This window comes from Acyrthosiphon pisum, chromosome A2 (assembly GCF_005508785.2).
Source record: "Acyrthosiphon pisum isolate AL4f chromosome A2, pea_aphid_22Mar2018_4r6ur, whole genome shotgun sequence".
Taxonomy (NCBI): domain Eukaryota; kingdom Metazoa; phylum Arthropoda; class Insecta; order Hemiptera; family Aphididae; genus Acyrthosiphon; species Acyrthosiphon pisum.
In genome coordinates, this window is record NC_042495.1 from 26,531,993 (window position 1) to 26,553,224 (window position 21,232).

Consider the following 21,232-nt stretch of genomic DNA (forward strand, 5'->3'; position numbering starts at 1 on the left):
AAAAGTGGCATTGGACAGTGCTCAATAAAGTTAAAATTATTTCTAAATGCAATTTTAATATACTATGTAGAATGTAGATATTATTATTTTACATGTTAAGACTCTAGGCCCTAAGGATTAAAAAAAAATCATTATTTTTGTGCCTTTTAATATTACGATTTTTTCGCCGTTTACTTTTTAAAAATGAAAATGTAATTTTTACACGAATACATTTTGAACCACAATTATTATAATATTATTACTTTAATTAAAATGTTGTAACTGTAGTCAGAATAACATTATGAGTATTACATAATATGGTGTTAAATCACTATTCAGCTCAACCGTCGTCTTAAGATTTATGGTATAATACAAATGAGACTAGGATTAACCATATCCTTCAAGATTTAGCAAAACCAAATTTACTGTGGTTTCCATATTTGTTGAAATTTGCAAATACAATCTATACCATGTAATGTTCTTATATATTGGGGCATATAGGTATATTTCAGAAATTAATATTTTATTTATATTAACTATATACGATATACCTATACAATAGGTAGGTACAATAGGTAGATCTTACATATAATGTATATAATTTTTTATTATATTTATATGGATACATTTTGATTTATTTGTAACTGGTTGCAATCAAAATTTGGATCATTGTAAACTCATAACTACATTTTCACACAGAGTATCTATTAACAAACATTATTACTAAATTTAATAAGTATCTCTTACCGCATATAATTAATAATAACTACAAAACATGCTAACGTGAGTTTATTAAACAGACTTATCGAGAGAAAAATTATTGAGGGTAATAGTTATAAAAATATGATAATATATTGATTTTCGTTGTCTAAGTATTGTTATATTATTATTAAATATATTATTTTGGGGGCGGGTCATCGCGTAAATTATAAACATAACAAAAATAGTATAATGGACATTTCTACTCAAAATAATTCTCACCAAGTAAATCAATTATTCAATCAAAATAAATCTGATTTAATTCAATTGACTTGGCATTATGTTTGTAATATTAAATCTGTATAGTGCTTAAAGATGTGATTTTTTTACTTAGCCGTTTTTTTTTTTAAACGTGGTTCGACGAAGTGTTTTTGTTGTGTTTAAAATTTACGCGGTAACCCGCCCGGATAATATTAAATTTAATAATAATATTCACAATTCGTTAAACCTAACATAATATACATAATACTCGTAGTTCATTACACAATAATATATTAATATTATTTAGGCAACGAAAACCAATTTATTACATTTTTACAATGGTATGTAAGAGTGGTGCGGTCGACGGTCGGCGGCGGTGGCTAGTAGAATCGTCTTTATTACTGGATGACATAGGCGACGGCCGACAGTCGCGATAGTGCTTCTGCCGACGCCGCCCAAACAGTTTGCGCACACAATGAATAACATCCGATTTTGTTTCACCGCCACCGTTACGTTTCTCGCTGTAGCGATCGGCGGCAGAGGCGCGTCTTGCGAAGATAATATCGTGCGGGGCCGGAAGTGCTGCCCGGGGGATCGGCTGTACGATCCGGAAGGGCAGTTCTGCAGACCACAAGAGACGAACGTTGAAGAGTACGGGGAGAGGTTGGCGAAGCGACTTGTGAGCGGATTCCGGGTGCCAGAAAATGCGACGTTGAATATGACTTATTATCCGCCGCCTTATTGCAATGACATGGAAGTGCTAGTCAACGTACCCCCCGTGGAGGTGCGTGGGCTGATGGAGTCGCACCCCTCGCCAATCGAGTTGCCGCCGGACTACTGCTTCGACCTGACGCCGTCCGATGAGCTGGTGGCTCGGGCTTGCCGGCCACACGGCCAGTACTGCGGCCGGGACAATTACACGTGCGTCAAAAAGTGCTGCGGCATCGGATATATATACGTCAAATACCCCTACGAAAAGTAAGGCGTCTTAAGGTATAGATTAGATAAATAAATGATTTATCTATCTTTTTGATCGCTGCTTCACACAAAATGTGCAATCATTTTAAAAAGATTTTGCTTTTCAATTTTGTTATCTTTATTTTTATTTAAGTTGTTTTGCTTGCTGATTAAATTAAGATTGGCATAAAGTATAAACTATAAATTGATAAATAATATGGTCATTAATTGAAAACAATGTTGGCGCAATTCTACTGATAGGTACATCGTCAGGGTTAATATTTCTGTAGACATATTATATAATATTATAAGATATAACGACTGGGATTACTGGTCTGGACTTGAATCGAAAACCTGTCCCAGATTATAATACACAATATAATATTATATCCATTTAATACCTACAACCATTTTATATTAAATGTTTTTTCAGTTTCGATTTTAACTATTATAATCTTAAAATATATGTACCTTTGCCAACAATAAATTTCATCTTCACTATGTTCAGTATAACGTAGGTATTTGGCAGGTAAATATGTATTAAATAGGTACATAATACAAGTCAATGGTTCCAACATAATAACGATTGAGGAAAAAGATGAATTTTTACTTCTCTTATTTCGTGTACATTTGTTTTCATATATTATATAATGATTTATACCTGCAATAATCATGTATGATTTGTAAAAAATAGCAATAAAGTTTTCAAAATGATACGTATCTGGAATTACGCGTAATAAAACAATAATGACCGTGAACTATTTTCTCGGAGAAAGCAGTAATCATACTAACCAGTGACCACTTTACTCCTAACAACTGACGCTAGTAAAATCCCACATTCCAAAAAGATAGAGAATAATTATTTTGAGGGAATGACATATGGATTTTATATTTTATTGTTATTTGACTTTGTATTCGACTTTCAAAATAATCAAAAAGTGTTGAAAATTTAAATTATGTTTAAATTGTTTTGAGACAGTATTTAGACAAATCGATATGTCATTCCCTCAAAAATGTTATTTTCTATCTTTTCTGTAATGGGTGATTTTACTATAGGATTACTTAAAAACATAGAAAAAATGATTCTGTGTAAATGCGTTTTGTCTATTCTGCGCGTGGGTCAGAGAGAGAAAACAAATGGTGCGCTGACATCCTCTTGATGCCTAGGGTTGAGTTTATCTAGATAAATTTATCCAATTCCTAAAATAAAATACATTATAAATAAAAGAGAAGTCTTCAATGAAATGTATATAGGACATAGGTAATTTATAATATATAAAAAATTAATCGGCTTCACCTGTATACTAAAATTATTTTAGAACAGTATAAACTGCATATAATCTTAGGTATTAAGAATTATTATGCAGTATAGTGTGCATGTTTTCAGTTATTTGACAACTTAACATACGGTCAAACAGACCTGGAATTTTGGTCAATAAGATAAAATAAATGACAATTATTATTCTGTATTCACAGTTCATAAAAACAATAATATGGTGCATTGGTGCTGTGCTGTTCTAGATATAAAAATATTAATAACTCTGACGATATATTTTAGAATATAATTATTAATTACAATAGATTTGCCTATTTCTAAAATAATACGCGCCAGTAGAAATAAATCATTGTATACGATGAAAAATGATTCTAAGTGGTTACAGGAGTCTGTCTGCCTAATATGTTACCGAGTATATTTCAATAGGTACATGCATTATTATTTCGTTGCTATAAGTAATTTATTTTTCTGTGAGTTGGTGAGACGATAATTTAAGCAAATTAAAAAAAAAACAAATTTTATGTTGTACCCAGGGCTTAAATTCTAAAAAAATATCGTTTTTCCGTTTTTGGGTATTTAAACGTTATATACGTAATTGTACGTTGAAACGTTATTCAGTTTTAAACGTTATTTTAATTTTTCGTTTTTGTCAAACGTTATAATTTAAAAATAAATAAGGAACTGTTTTTTTTTTTTTTATAATAAATTCTACTGTTATTTGTGCCATAATTATCCACACTGTTATTTAAGAATTATGAAATTAGTAGAATTTGTTGGCCAGGTTACATTACCTATTTTCAATCTTCCTAGAGTTTTTAGCAAGGAACTAACTGATCAGTTAACCATTACCAGTTAAACTATTAAGTAGGTATACACCATAGACGATTAGACGAAAGGAACTTAATCACAATTTGACGACAAATCTACAACTAACTAAACAACAATAGCAACTTGAAATTATATCAAATTATAATCCAAATAACACGCCCGCATTTTTTCACCAATTAAATCGAACATAAACGGATAACTATTAGTTGAATATTAAATTTACTTATAAAGTAATGAATTCAATATTTATAAATAAACCTGCTATAAAATAATTCGGAAAATATAATTATTGTCAACACAGGTTAGCCAACTTTGAATTGTTCATAACTATAAGATTTTAATAAGAAAATTATATTGGGCTCAATGTAAAAAAAAATCACAAACGTTATTTAAAATAACGTTATTTGCAATTTTTTTACGTTACAAATACGTTTATTGTTTATTTTTAATCATGAATTATGATTAATGATATATTATGTTTAATGTTATTCGATTTTTTTCGTTTTTCGTTTATTGATTTCGTTTATGTTTTTTTCATTTTTTTTCCGTTATAGCGTTATAAATTATAACGTTATAATAACGTTTTGAAGTCCTGGTTGTACCTATGTAATAATTGTTAAATATATAACTATACGTGTAGATAGTATTACTTTATAAAAGTAAATAACAGCGTAGAACCATATGAATTGGTTCATGGTGTAAATTGCTTAAAATTAATCTAAATAGGTACTTTGAATAATTTTGTAAAAAATTGGACTTGAAATATCTTTACAAATATTTTTGTGTAAAATTGTATTTTTGATATTTTAAGGTTGCTGTAATAATACAACTAATAATAAACTCTGTATTTTTAGATTTAAAAAAAAAGGTGGGCAAGTGGATGTCGCTCTGCTGTATAGTAGGTTACAAGTGGGTCACTTTATAATGGATGGTATTAAATTTGAATTCACTGATATAATATCATTGTATAAGAAAAACGATTCTGAGCGGAGACTGAATCTAGATATAAGATATATTATACTTATATCTATGGTATTAAAAATAAATTGACCTATAATAGGTACCTATAATAAATTCCAAATTAATCATATCACAATATCCATTAAGTACTTATAACGCGTTATACATCAGCAACAAACCATGATACTATCATAGATATATAATAGTATACTTTAGAAGTTTCAAGTATCCACAAATAATATTATACAATCACAACAAAATTACTAAAATAGTTATTCTAGGTTTTTTTATATGTAATTTCGTCCAAATTTGAACTTAAAATGAGTAGAAAAATAAACTGTGCTTATGTATTTTTTAGGTTCTTTGGTAACAGAATAAACTACTTACGTAGAATATTGTTTTAAATTTTCAATCCTTAGATTTAAAAGTTGAACATTTTATGAATTTTTATTTACAAAATAATTATTCAATTTTAAATTTGATACATTTTGTCAAAATTTGAACTTCAAATGCTTATAAAAAAAAAAATTGTGCCAATGTATTTTTAATATTTTTCGACTGCTATTGTAACAATATATCATGAGCCTTGCATTAAATTTTTACACTTTTTGACCCAACAGATAAAACTTTATTGATATTTATAGAAAAAAAAACTAAAAAAATTGAAAACTGAGAATGTCCGTAAACTGCTCAAAAAGAATCAAAATATTTTGAAAATTTTGTGGTGTATAAAAAATGAAAATATTAACATTCAGTGAAATTTTCAAATATCTACAGTCATTCGTTTTTTAATTACAATAAAATAAGAAAATCGTCACATGAGAAATCAAGTGAATATCAAATGTTGTAAAAATATGAATTTCAAACGCTCAGAAAAATTTGATTTGACTTTCTGGTAGACATTTTTTTTTTGAAGATAGACAATATTATGAGGAATCTTGTATTATATTTTTAAATCTTTGATTTAAAAAGAAAAAAATTTACGAATTCTTAACCCAAAATAATTTGCTAATTTTCGTGATTTTTACATATTTTGTCAATTTTTGAACTTTAAATGCTAATAAAAAAAAAATGTTAAATATTAAATGGAATTTATTAATATTTTTTAAATATCATCGTAAAAATATAGTAGGAGCCTTGTATTATTTTTTCAAGCATTTTTACTCGACAAATAATGTTTTATTGACATTCATAGAAAAAAAACTAATAATATTGGAAACTGAAAGTGTCCCTAAATAGTTCAAAACAAATCAAAATATTTTGAAAATTTTATCATGCATAGAAAATAGAAGTATAAACAACCAGTGAAAATTTCATGTATCTACGATCATTTGTTTTAATGTTACACCAAAAATCAAAATAAATTTTCTCGAAAACAGATTTTGTGTAAAAATTTCCGTTTTTACTTAATTTTTCTTTTGTTTTTCACTGCGCTTTTGAAAACTATTGGAAATTTCAAATTTTGACCTTCCAAATGCACCAACTAGATTCACTTTCCCTTCAAACAAGATACTGTTGAAGAAAATCGAAGCACTTTCACTGCCCCAAACCGTGATGACAGACACAAAATAAAAAATAAAAATAATAAATAAATAAATAAATAAATAAAAGAACACACATCATTGTAAAATCAATACATTCTTCGAAGAGGACGCCAGGCCACGGGAAGTGTAGGGCAGCGAGCTCCGGTCAGCCTGTCACTACACCATAGGAGAAATACATTGGAATAGGGGGGTAGGGAGGGGCATCCCCCGACTACCCTCTCAGAGGCTTCGGCCACCAGTACTATTGTGAGGCATCACTCCCCGTGTGAGCCAAAGATTAAAGTTGTAAACATTGTAAGCTTTTAATAATAAACGATGCTGCTTGGGGGCCAAGTAATGTGAAAACAGTACGGTCCTCATGTAGTGGTTTTCTTGGAAAAAAAAAAAGATAGAGATAGAAAACAAAATATAGCAATACTTATATACTAATACATTTACTTTAATATAGTATTCTTAATTACCGATTATAATACCTTTTTGACTTTAACTAGCTCTATTTTCTTATCATTATTCTGTACTTAATAATTGTAGTTTTTATAAATTGTTCCGTAGTTGGGTGTTATATGGTACCTTTACACCCCTTATTGAGACAGGCCTAAATTATAATGACAACGTATCAATTAGATGTGGCTTAAATCTTGGAAAAAAAACAATCGAAATTGCCATTGCCATTATAAATACCATTAGTAATTAACGTTACATTGCACCGGAACATTCTCTCCACTATAATTACACTAACGAGTACAATATATCCTAGGTACAACAGTGAGTTGAAGTCAGCCCCTAAAATTGTGTGTAGTACCTATGACACACCTTGTGTAGTATGAAAATTGAAAATTGAAGTATGTAATACGAAATTTAAAAGTGTGTTATTCAAATTATTCCCTTATATAATATTATTCAATAATCAATTATTGATATTATAAAACTACATTTTAATTATTGTCTACATTCTACACAGACAGTAGACACACAGTACCTACGCATTAAACAACATTTTATGTTGTTAGTAATTATTAGATATTACTATCCGCATATCATTATTATTGAGAGTAGCTATTTTTTAACACATAGCATAGCAATGTCACTGCTCAGTGGTGCAAATAGGAAAAATTTTTAGGGATTGAACATTTATTTTTGAAAATTAAAATATATATCATATTATTATTTTTTGAGGGGGCTTTAAGTGATTTTGAGGGGCAAAACCTCCCAAAGCCCCCCTACTTTTTTGCGTCACTGTCACTGCTTTTTTTTATTTATTAATTAATATATTCAATATTAATTCTAACCAGAGACTTATAGGTAGACATATATTTTAACCTTAGTAAGTAACTGGGTTTTTGTATGTCTATATGGGCACCCTGTCATGGTGTTTTAAGAAGGTTAGGTATTTCCTTATAGTTAAGTAGTTAAGTTTTTAATTACAGTTTTTTTTTATTTCTACGTTTTATACCACGAGTCACGAACCTAACAATGAAAATATGTCAATAAAAGTAAATAATAAATAATACTTATGATTATGGCTTATTGTGGACTCTTTAATATTTTCTATTTGACGAAACTTTATATTACAACAAATTAGCATATTTAGGGTAATTTAACTGTATTGTATTATTTCTATTTATTTATTAATATTATATATTATTATTTATAAGCATTTTGTATACACTAAGAAAATATTACTGATATATATATATTAGCAATATTAAAGTAATTGATTGTACATTTATATTATTAATCAATAGGTGCTATGATTTTTTCTTGGTAATATCAATTAATTCTAGTAAAAATATTGCTGAAAATGTAGCTATTAATGTTGAGTAAATTTATATATAAATAAATGAATAATAATTTAATTTAGTTCACAGTTATGATATAATATATTTATAATTACCTACAAATTGTAATTTAATTATATTATGTGTTATTAGTTAAAGAAGTATAATTTGTGCTAATTTATAGAGCATTGATTTTTTTATTTAGATTTAATCGATTTAAGAATATTTGTGTATTAAGAAAAATTGGATATTTTAGGGACGCGTGGATGTGCTCACGTAGGGAAATCCCATTCACGTTGTCTGCCTATGAAACAGACGCAGGCGGAAGTCCGGAGGGCCTGTCGAACAACACGGTGCTGTTGTATGAGAGCTCGTGTGACTGGTATTTTGAACCAATGGGCAGCATTTTCATGTTGACCACGGATGGCAACCTTCATTTATTCACCGAAAACGGCGATTGGATCATACCGGAGATGGATTACTGCTTGGAGTATAAAGCCGAGGACGAGTCATCGGAGACCATCGATCTGGTTGCAATCGTGTGCCCGAATGCCAAACGCCCACCGGTCGGTTTAGCCTTTTGGGTTATTTTGACCACGTCTGTTATGTGCCTGGTGCTCACGCTGATCGTGTACGCCACACTGCCTTACCTCCGGAACGCCCAAGGCTACTACGTTATGTTCTACATGGCCTGCCAGCTCATGCACTTCGTCTGCGAAATGATCACGAATACGATAAGACACGACGTAAACAGCCCGTTGTGCATTGCATTCGGTATGTCTCACCTGTTTTTTTTTTTTTTTTTTGATTAAGGTAGACAAGCTTATAACATAGAACAATATAGAAGCGATCAGCTGATGGGTGAAGTGTTTACCTATGATCTGAAGTCCGAACAATGAAACTGTTTCCGTAACACTAACCCGTACCTATTGAAAAACAGTTTCCGCCTAATAGGCAGGGTATTCTGTGCGGGGTTGGGTTGTTTCCACTGTTTACTTTTATCATAGATTACGTATGTCACGCCCCCTTGGAGACCGTGTTCAAGGCTACAATCGCCCGATTCGGCCAATTCACGGAGTTTCATACCCCTGGCCGTTTAGGCAACGCACCCAAGGAATCTTGTATTACATTTTCAAATCTTAGATTTAAAAAAAAAAAAATTAATAATTCTTAGTTCAAATTAATTTGCTTGCTTTCATGATTTTTCCGTCTTTTTTTAAGATTTGAACTTTAAATGCTTAGAAAAAAAAAGTGTTACTAAGGATTTTTAATATTTTTCAAAAGGCATTATAACAATATAGTATCAGTCTTGTTTTAAATTTTCAAGTTTTTTTAGGCAACAAATAAATTTTATTGAGATTCATAGAAAGAAAACTAAAAAAATTAAAACTGAAAACAAATCAAAATATTTATCGTGTATAGAAAATACTAATATAAACAACCAGTGAACATTTCATGTATATATATAGAAGTATAAACATGAAATTTTTTTTATTCTTATAGTGTTACATCAAAATTGATTTTGCGTAAAAATTTCCGTTATTCCTTGATTGTAATGTTATTATATTTCCCCACGCTTTTGAAAATTATTGAGGATTTTGACATTCCAAATGCACCAACTATATTCACTTTCCATTGCACAAGATAGTGTTGAAGAAAATCGAGGCAGTTTTACTGCACCAAACGGTGACGACAGTCATAAAAAAAAATATTTAAAAAAAACACACATCATTGTAAAATCAATACATTCATCGCTCCTCCCAGAATATAATATACTTGAAAATATGTTTAACTTATGTATGATTGATTTCCAATATTCTTATAATAAATTATGAATTTATAATATATATAAGGAATAGGTTATTTTAAAAATATGAATATTTTATTATAAACTATAATAGTTATTTTAGATTTTGGGCGGAGTGATAAATGTACTGCATTTACGATGATGTGTGGTTTTTTTTTTATCTATCATCACCCTTTAAGACAGTAAAAAGCTTAGATTTTTTTCAACGGTATCTTTTCTGTTAGGAGAGTAAAACTAGTTGGTACTTTGGTGGGTTAAAAGTAAAATTTTTCAGTAGTTTTCAAAAGCACTGTGAAAAACAAAAGAAAAATTAAGGAAAAATGGGAATGTTTACGGAAAATCGATTTTCGAATTTTTTAGTTTTTTAAAATTTTATTTGTTGGGTAAAAAAGGTTGAAAATTTAATACAAGGCTCTTAAAATATTGTTTCAAAGACAAATGAAAAATATTAGAAATCCTTAGTAACAGTGAACATGACAATGTGGGGAGGGGGCAACTTCACGCAACTAATTGTCCATGCATCTAAAAACTAAACAACAACAAATATAAATATTTCAATTATCATTCGTCTTTTCAGGATACATGTTTATAATGCTTCCACATTATGATTACTATTAATTATTAATTTTTGTTTATGTATTTTGAATTAATTTAAAGTGTAATTTTAGGATATATTACTTTATTTGCAACTCTGACAACATGTTGCTGGTTAAACGTAATATGCTTCGATATTTACTGGATGTTAAGGTATGTATATTGTATTCTAACAATTTAATATGGTATAATAAAATGTGGAAAACATTAAACAATAATGTGTATACTGTATATTTATGTGGTGTTCTAAGTCACAAATAGGTAGGCTGATAATTATAAATACACCTAATAAAGCCATATATTCTATTAGAATTATACGGGTACGGGATAACAATTATCATATCTATAGGTAAATATGTTATTTTAATAATTATATAATAAAAGTTAATATATGTTTATAAGTATATAATTACTAATCATGGTCCTATAAACAGTAAAATAAATGAAGATATGTTTATATTATACATTTAAAGTATTTTCTTCCTTCCTGGACTTGTCAACAATCGCCTATGTCCGTTTATATTCAAAAATGTATATATAATTAGCAATTATTATAATAAAGTCATGTGAGAAATAACTATTTAACCATTTAAAGAAACAAGTCATGATTAATATTATAATTAAAGAGGTACATATTACCTACCTAGTATGAAGTATGTTTATATATTATGTTATTCATTATTATAGTGAACTATGCATAGAGCATATTTTTTATTATCTATTGCTATATACATAGGTAGTTTATTATCCGATTAAAGATATAGATACAATTCATCTTTGAAATCAATAGTAATAATATCCAAATTAAAACTTTCATAATGTAACTAGCTGATCCCGTGCACCTCGTTATACGTTAAATGTATTAACTCTATATGACTCAAAGTTTATTAAATTCATTATTTAATATTCGGTGTACCTATGGTGTTCAAAATTTATCTTAAATTTTCCATTGCCCGGAATAAAAACTCTGCTTCGCAGCAGTACCTATATTATCAGGTAGGAAATCTTCCCGTGCTGTTTGTACATATGTAAGTAATTTAACTCTGAAGTATCAATGTTATACCAAGTTTTAAATTTTGTCGTATTCCACCTATGGTGGATTAATTTAATAAATTAATACAAAATTCTAATCTTACCTTGCTAATATCAGATGAATAAAAAAAACAAATCTAACCATTTTTAAATTAGCCTGTCTTCTTCCCAGACGTCTAATCAATACACACAAATGAATGTATATATATATATATATATAAATAAATATATATATATAATATTGTATATAATATATTAACTGACAAAAGATAATATTACAAATCAACAAACATGTCCGATGAACCAACAACAACCAATATATTATACAACGGGGAATTTTCTTAAAATTTTCTTTCATAAATTTCTCCTTGAAATACTCTTTCGTTTAAAAATAAAATAAAGATGATCTGATAAGTAGTTTCAGAGGTTAGCCTGCACAGATATTTACATTTCACATTTTTATAGTCAGATATTAAATTATGATTTATATTTAAAAAAGAAAACAGATGGTTTTTTTTTATTATTATTATTAAATTATTATTATAAAAGCTTAAAAAATCGATTCAAATTGTGAAAGATAATTTAATTCATCGATAGCCAAACAACCAATAATATTATTCACCACAACAATTTTGTTTTCTTAGGACCTGTTTAACATCCAAGCATATTATATAAAATGCACAAACGGCACATATGGCTCGTTGGTGAAATCAAATTTAAAATCGTAAAAATGTAAATGATATTTTAATTCGAAAAAAAAATGTAGGTATGTTTTTATATTTTATTATTAAATTTTATTTAAAGTAAAGAACAGAAGAGATTTAATCGATATTGTCAACAAAACAAAAAAATGAATAAAAAGAATAAAAATATAAAAATATATAATAAATGTATCATTTTTAATTTGAATCAAAAAAAATAATTTCAACAAGCAAAATTGAAATCAAAATATTTTATTACTAATTCAAAATATGGGTCATATGGTATTATACCTATAAGTAATAGTGCAGTATACCATTGTTCAGTATACCATATTATAATATTATATGGTGCTGCTTCTATAATCTTAAAGTACAAATTATAACAGTTCATATAACCGCATATAATATTTTCATTACATTTGTAATTTAGGTACAACAATTTAACAAACAGAAATACATCAAAAACAGTACGTACCATTATGTACCATATTTACTGTTGGGGATTTTCAAGCATTACCGTATCTACTGGTTATTTATTTCAAAATTCACAAAACAATACGCTACGGAAATCAGCACCTGATATTGGAATATATAAATGCTTTTTTACCGGTAAGTTCACACAATTATTTTAAAACAGTTTTGACATTTTTATTTTCTCAGATTTAAATATTGTAAATTTTAGCTCGGTGTACATTTTAATATTTTATGACCACAATATTATAATGTAATCCTAGGTGGTCCCAGGATTTTACTTCAAGTGCAGCACATTTAATTAAACATTTAATGCAGAATACACATAAATTCCTTGAGCCGGTTAGGCCAGTCGAGCATTTGAGAGAATCTCGTAGGCCTAATAACATTTTGTGCTGATAGGATAAAATGGCCGCAAAGCCGCATTAACATTGTAATGAAAGCTATATACTAATATAGTGTCAAAAAATGCAATAATGTCATTATTATTTATAAATATTAATATGTGACCAATATATTATAGGCCATTGAGCTACCATAACAAATTATGGGATGGTAGAAAAATATTTTTCAAAGCGACGAGACTACACAATCCTTCTCTGTACATTCTCATACCTATACCACACTCAGATACACACGCGTGTACAATATATTATATAAGTTCAAAAAACATATAAATTATAATAATGGCTATTAGAGAATTTATTTAAGAAACGAGGTTTTTTGTTTAAATAATAATGTAGGTAATAAACGGTCTAGGACAAGTGGGCGCCGCCAACTGGGCGCCGCCAACTGGGCACGGCCAACTCGGCTCGGGCAACTCGGCGCTGGGACAAGTAGGCGCGGGGACAAGTAGGCGCGAGTGTTGTGTTATGTGTAATGTGTATTATTTATTTTGCATGACAACTTTTATAACTATTTGTGCAAGCATACTGGCAAGTTACAATAATATGTTATCCGGTGAAAACTGACCGGATACGTCGTATTATAGGTTTTATTAAGATAAGATAAAATATTACCGAAGAGTATAAGATTAGTAAGGGCCAGTTGCACCATCTACGGTTAAACTTCGATTATGCTTAATCAGCTGTGGTGAGGTGTGCATGCGGGGCAAACGGTATTATTATTTTTGATTTAAGCCCTGAATTATAATAATATTGTGTTTTTAAGATTAATAATAATAAGCTAACATGTAACAATCTAAAATTCTTAAAAGCATAAACGTCATATAATAAATTGAGTCCAATTAATAATTGTGATAGTACCAATGAATAGTAACATAGTTATAATACAATATCTATCAGGATCTACATAAGATCTTCTCTACATTGGGATATGAAGTTTATTTGAGCCTTATCATAAGAACTATGAACTAAAATACTATTAACCAGATTCTTGATAAGAAAAATAAATCGTTAAATATCAAACATATATAAATTATAAAATACCTGACTTATGAGTTATGAATAATTAAATAATAACAAAAAGTTTAAATGTCAGGTGCAACACAGGCTCTGCAAATTTCACCCGTATGACCACCTATGGTTGTAATAGGTAAGCTGGAATATCGTATATTTAATAAAAATCATAAGATATTTCTACCTTGAAAATGTGTAAAATATAATTAACGTTTGACACATGATTTTGAGTCAGTACCTATACATACATCTGTTAACCATCATATTGTATGAGATTGATTGGACGAGTATATTTACATTTAAACAAGTAAGTAATTGCAGAATAAACTACAGTACATTCCGCTAACAAATCATCTTAAAATATTTGTAAATATTGTGTTTATAAGATAGGTATATATATTATGTTTATTTTTTGGCCAATATAATAATATACATTTATACCATTAAATACTGGTGGGGAAGAATTTGGACTTGGACCTGAATAAATTCACCATAGTATGCATCACATATAAGTTTTAAAAAATATACATTAATAATGTGTATTTTAAAATTTATTTAAGAAACGAGGTTTTCTGTTTAAATAATATATGGATATGTCATCCAGCATGAATAATATTCAAACTAATATGCTCAACATTTTTTTTGAAGCTATTAAAAAAAAAATCGATATTTTTTATTTCTGTTGCACTAAGTATGTTATTAAAACTTTTTTTCATAAAAAAAAATTTTAATTTTGAAAATGTTGAAAACTATTATTTTACGAATACCTATCGTTTAAAATACAAATTTTTTTAGAATATGACACAACTCTTTCTAAATTAATCTAATCAGTTAACATAAGAGTTGAATAATTCCAATTGAATGGAAATTGACTCCCCCTCCAAAAATTGTCAAAATTAAAACCCAAGAAAACTTATTTTCTAAACGCTAAGACACAGTGTTATTCATCGTGGACATTTTATATGCACGCAGTGAAAACAATTTGAATTCCACTATTTAAGAATTTTTAAGTATTCTCAAAGTTGAATCAAAGTTTTAAAAATTGTGGTATACGGTATACATATACAGTCTAGTATTGATGGTTTGTTTTAAATATTTGGCTTGAAGATAATAATAGTTGGTATGATTATAGGTTTAATATGAATACAGGACATTGCTTATTAGTTTTTAATTATTATCTATTTTATAAGTACGAGTATACTTATACAAATCAAAAATATTTTTATCCATAGTAAGTAATTACTAGTTTAACAAATTATTTTTCAATGAAATATAGGTACCTACCTACATTGTTACCCACAACTTAATTTTTATTAAAAAATATTTGTTATTTATATATAAATATATATATTATATTTGAAACAGTAATGTTTACATTATTTACTTATTTTAATGGTTGTGAAAAAAAGTTTTTATTGGAGTCATAATGGGGGAAAAACTAATAATCGACGGTGTTTGTATAAAGTTTAACAATTTGTGACATAACTTTGAATGAACATCGGTGCCACTGGTTTTCTATATTCAATTTGTATATTGCATGGTTATAAATATATAGTTATTATTTTATATTTAATATTTTTTCAGGAGACAATGACTACGGAACTTTTATCTTCTACTGGGTACCCACCTGTGGTATGCTGACTGCCAATTTAATTTTGTTTTTACTAACTGCTATCCATTGTGCAAGAATTAAATCTGAACTCCATAAATACAGACAAACCTATTCAAAAAGAGAAATGTTTCTTGTTTACAAAGAGAAGTAAGAATACAAAAGGGTAATATCCATTCACATGTTGCACATACTTAATATAGTTTGTTAGCTACCTACTTTTGGTACCTATACAAATATTCATTATTTAAAACTCCTTAATTATAAAATGTAGTTGATATCGTAGCCTACTTCGATTATTTATTAATTTCATAATGACTGATTATTATTTGTTATTTTATATTTATTGTAGTACCTATCTACGTAATACATAAACATATATTTTAATATACCTACTAGTAAGCTTTATAATTTGTTTGCATTATGCGCAATACTGTGTCATTTAAAACTTAATGTAGGGTCACTAAAATTAATTTACTATGCTGTAAACATTAATCTCTCTAAGGTAAGTCGAAGTATAAGAGATAAGCGTCTAACAATATGAAGATAAAGAAAATTTACATATTTAACTTGAACTATAGTATAAAATATCATGTATGTAATATGATGCGTTATTACTAATTTATGGATCTAAAAGTTTAATAAATTTTAAGTTAGTACCTAATTTCTGTATTTTTCAACTAGTTAATATAACCCTTCTAAACAGTTTTTGATTTGTTGGTTAAAGATTATTTAAAAACTATTAATTTGACTTAAAATAACTTTTAATTTTTAATTTTTGACAGATTCGTAATGAGCATCAAACTATTTCTGGTTTTTGGAATCCCATTTTTATTTCGTATGCTATGTGAAATATTCGATATTGGAGGGATGGAATTGAAAATTATAAATAGAATTTACTATCTACAAGGAGTGTTCATATTTATAATATTTGTGGCTAAGCGCAAAGTTATTATGGACTTACGGAAAAACTTTAGACGTTCAATAGTTCACAGAGAGTTGACACCACTTAACAATTTCTCTGGCTCGTCATAAAAGTGGCACTCGACAGTGCTCATAAAAGTTATAATGATTTCTAAATGCAATATGAATAAACTATGTAGAATGTAGATATTATTTTATTGTATATAAATACTCTAGGCCCTAATGCTTAAAAAAAATTATTATTTTTGTATCATTAAATATTACGTTTTTGTCACTGTTTACTTTTTATTATTTTCAATAAATGATAATGTAATTTTTATACGAATACCTTTTAAACCACAATTATTATATTGTTACGGACTGCATAAACATTCTGTTACCTCCTACAAACGATGCTAAAATAATAGTTTTGAAGTTTTTAAAAAAAGTTAAAATAATTTTTAAAATGGTGGACAAGTGTATATACTGCTTGTACCGCTTTTTACCTGAAAAAAATTGGGTAATATCCTACACTCCAACATTATATTTGAAATCTTGAACACAGGATTTCGAAATTGAAAAGTTCAAAAAGGTAAAAACGGTAAGTTGAAAATAATTATATATATTATACATATTTGTTATATATATTTATAGATAAAATACAAACACTTGGTTAATGATTTATTTTAAATAGATTATTATTTAAGTTTTTATTAATATAGGAATCAGAATTGAATTTTGTATAATATTAATTATTAATGTATTGCAAGACAAATTATTTATTTTTAATGTCAAAAATACTAAGACATAATTTTGATATTTTTACCTAAATACATTATTATTAATATGAATAACGATTAATGATGCCCCGATAATTGTGCTGTAGAAGTATAGAGTATAGACTTCTTTTGTATTCCCTCTGTTGTTTGTCTAAACTGTAGTCAGCACTACTGAAGTCCTCTTGTGTGTGTTAAAGTATACTGTTGTGGGTACATCCGTTTTATTTATATTATATGTATATTGACAAGTAACTTAATCACGGGTAGAACAATTTCTACCTGAGTACTGAAATTGTACTTTAAGTTTGACATTAGTACAAATGAAAATGTCTGCCAAATTGCCAAATGTGTTCACCCTTATTCGGACAGAGAGTCATTCTGGTAATTTGGAAAATCACGTAAAATTATTTCATAAAAGTCAATATTTTTAACCTATAAAAGGAAAAGAGAGATTAATTAAATTTAATTCAAAAAGAGAAGAACTATGTGGTGGTTTCAATTCTACGGTTCCAAAAGTAAGTAGTTTATAATATTATTTAAATATTTTATATATTTTTTCTAGGTAAGTACCTACTATTTATGTAATATTATGTTTATATAATATTATAATATGTTGTTAGTACTTTAATTCAACGATGATTTATTTTAAATGTATCTAGATATCCTAAACAATTCTATCTTTTACCTGATAAAAAAATACTAAAAATCAGGGCTTGCTAAGATACCTACCTACATACTTATTTTATTGTTTTTACATATTTTAAAAACAAAAGATTGGACCACTTGATAGAATGATTATTGTTGCGAAAAAGACATTATCAAAAAAATCAAGGCAGGTAGTATTGTTATACTAATACAACTATAGAAGTATAGATTATAAATTAGGTATTCTATAAAATAGCTCCTACTACATTAATTTATACATTTATTATAAAATGTCAACATTAAAAACAAAAATACGAGTTTTACAGCCACATCCAACTTAATATTTGTACCTACTTTTCTAGTTCATAAACTCACATGTTTTGGATCTTCGTTCATAGTTTTTTAGAGTGTACATAAATCTGAGCCCTAGGCATTGTTATAAGATATTGTTTAAAACTCGTGTTAAAATATGAATCCTAATTGCTATAATACCTAATACTATACATTCATCCATTTGTAACCTACTGTACAGCAGAGCGACATCTGCTTACCCGCTTTTTATAGTTTATTGCTTATAAATGTTGAAGTTATTGTAGTTATACTCATATGGTTGTAAATAAAACTAGTACCTAGGTTTACTGTGGTTTCCTATGAAGTGTTTAAAATTATTTGTTAAACTTTTTGGCGATAGTCAATTATAAACCAATAGACTATAATAAATATTAAACACATATTAATAATAGGTAAAACTATATATAAATTATAAATACGAATGAAACAACATAATATTAATTATTTATAACACTTGTTATTTTTTTTTTTATGAAAATATGGGCTTACGACGCATTGAAGAAAATGTTAAATTAAAATTATTTTATTTTATGGTATCTGGCTGCATTTTTAATTGATATTTATAGATTTCAGGAAATATAAAAATCTCTAGAATTATAAGAAACCATGTGAAGGAATATGCAGACCAGATACCTAGTAAAAAGTATTAAGCTAGATGTCTACAAAATGTTGGTTCCTTATGTGCTATGAGACTTATGCCGGGTTGCATGAAAAACGTATTAATTTAATGGTTCAATAAAATTTAATAGACAAATCATAGGCCACTAAATCATGTTAAAGGGACCATTAGTTTACTATTGATTCGTTAAATGATTAGTGATTGTTCATGCGACCCGGCAATAATCGTTCAATTATTGGTGTAAAAGTACAATTCAGTAAAGATGATAAGTTAAAAATTGTGACATTAGGAATGACAGCCAACAGGATTAAACGGAAAAACCTACTTCTAAGTACCTAGTGGTAATGATATAATCTTGTTTGTTGACAAAAATATAAGTTCTTAAATGTTGTAATAAAATGTAATTAATTTAGCTTTTTAGTTGATGAAGAATTTAAAGAAATATGATATTTATAACCGACAAGTATATATTCCAAAACATGTGACGATGAAAGAAATATTGTAAAAATGGTTGGAATATTCAATGATACTAATGAAGATGACTTACCCAATGCAGATAATTTACCTCATGAAGATGATTTATTTACTGAACATTTTGAGGACAGTAAACATATAGGTAGGAAATTGTCTCTGGATTTATATTTTTTTTTTTTTTTTAAATTAGTTCAAAATATATTATATTATATAATATAGTTACAAATTTTAATAAAATCGTTGAATAAAATCAGACGATAACACAATAATTATCGCACATAAAGTGGTTTTAGCATCTGCTATACCATACTTCCATGCTATGTTCACCAACTTTTCAGAAATAAATCATGATGTTGTTGTTATGAAAGAGATAGATTCAACCGCTTTACCTACAGCTGTTGGTAAACTTTGTTTATTTGGGAAGAATTATGATCACTGAAGATAACGTCCAAGTAACAATATATACAATTGGATTTTATTATATTTAAAAAAGTTATTTAAATCGTTTTTCGTATATTTCTCTAGGATTTGTTACCAGTGACAAATATCTTGCAGTTACAAGAAGTAAAATATGTATGTTGTGATTTTTTATAGTCACAACTGTGCCCCACAAATTGTATCACCGCATACGAAATAGCCGAACAGCTATATCTCTTCGAAATTGTTAAAAAGTTCAGAGTTACATATTCAACAACACTTTTCGTACCTATATAATATAATTTATTACTATGATTCTATAAGGACATTTTATATTTTATTATCGTTGTATTTTGATTTTTAGAGAAGCTGTTGGTGGTGACGAATTCCTATCGTTATCATCGGAACAATTAATTCAGTTGATCGCAAGTGATAAACGTACAGTTCCATCTGAAGAAAAAGTAGGCAAACAAAAATTGATTATTGTTAAATTTTAGTATTGGCGAATTCAAAATCTAGTAACCTTACAATAGGAATTCTAATTCATAATGAAGTATGTATACTCATATTTTTAGGTATTTGAAAGTGTTATTCGTTAGGTGAAATATGAATCAGGTTCAAGAAAGCGTATTTTACCCCAATTAATGGAACACGTACGTTTGCCATTAACATCAATGGATTTCTTATTAAAAAAAAGTTGCTGTAGAACCTCTTATAAAGAATTGTTATAAATGTAATTTTTTTCTTTTAACATACTTTTACAATGAATTAATATATATTTTATAATATACATCTATATATATATATATATTTATAATTAATTAAGGTAGAGATTACATAAACGAGGCATTCAATTTTCATAGACAGTAGTCAAAAGACCTGATTCCACATAACATCCGGATTAATCCTAGACATGGAGATAAAGTATAATTATGTTATCATGTATCACTCATATTTAACAATTTTACTGTTACAGGTTATCTTAGTTGTTAGTAGATTTGATACTAATGAATGTATCAGTACAAAATTTTACGAGCCAAAATTAAGCCGATGGAATAATGGACCTGAAATGATAACAAACCGTAAAAATGCTGGTCTAGCCGTAGTGAAAGATAATTTAGTGTTTGCTG

The 21,232-nt window shown here is 27.9% G+C and overlaps 1 protein-coding gene and 1 long non-coding RNA gene across 3 annotated transcripts; both read left to right on the forward strand.

The window, feature by feature from the left end:
- The first annotated feature begins 1,356 nt into the window (after window positions 1-1,356).
- On the forward strand, window positions 1,357-17,434 carry LOC100165932 (G-protein coupled receptor Mth2). The gene is made up of 6 exons (XM_008182985.3): window positions 1,357-1,917; window positions 8,539-9,056; window positions 10,758-10,836; window positions 12,847-13,025; window positions 15,890-16,064; window positions 16,700-17,434. The coding sequence occupies exons 1-6, from the start codon at window positions 1,415-1,417 to the stop codon at window positions 16,947-16,949; spliced, it is 1,704 nt and encodes a 567-aa protein (XP_008181207.1). The 5' UTR covers window positions 1,357-1,414; the 3' UTR covers window positions 16,950-17,434.
- Window positions 17,435-19,081: 1,647 nt separating this feature from the next.
- LOC100573655 lies at window positions 19,082-21,195 on the forward strand. Of its 2 annotated transcripts, none has more exons than XR_001679179.2 (5): window positions 19,082-20,137; window positions 20,211-20,563; window positions 20,678-20,835; window positions 20,929-21,026; window positions 21,079-21,195. It is a non-coding gene; the product is annotated as an uncharacterized LOC100573655 (long non-coding RNA). The 2 variants fall into 2 exon arrangements; XR_001679180.2 differs by having other exon boundaries at window positions 20,933-21,026.
- Window positions 21,196-21,232: the final 37 nt, after the last annotated feature.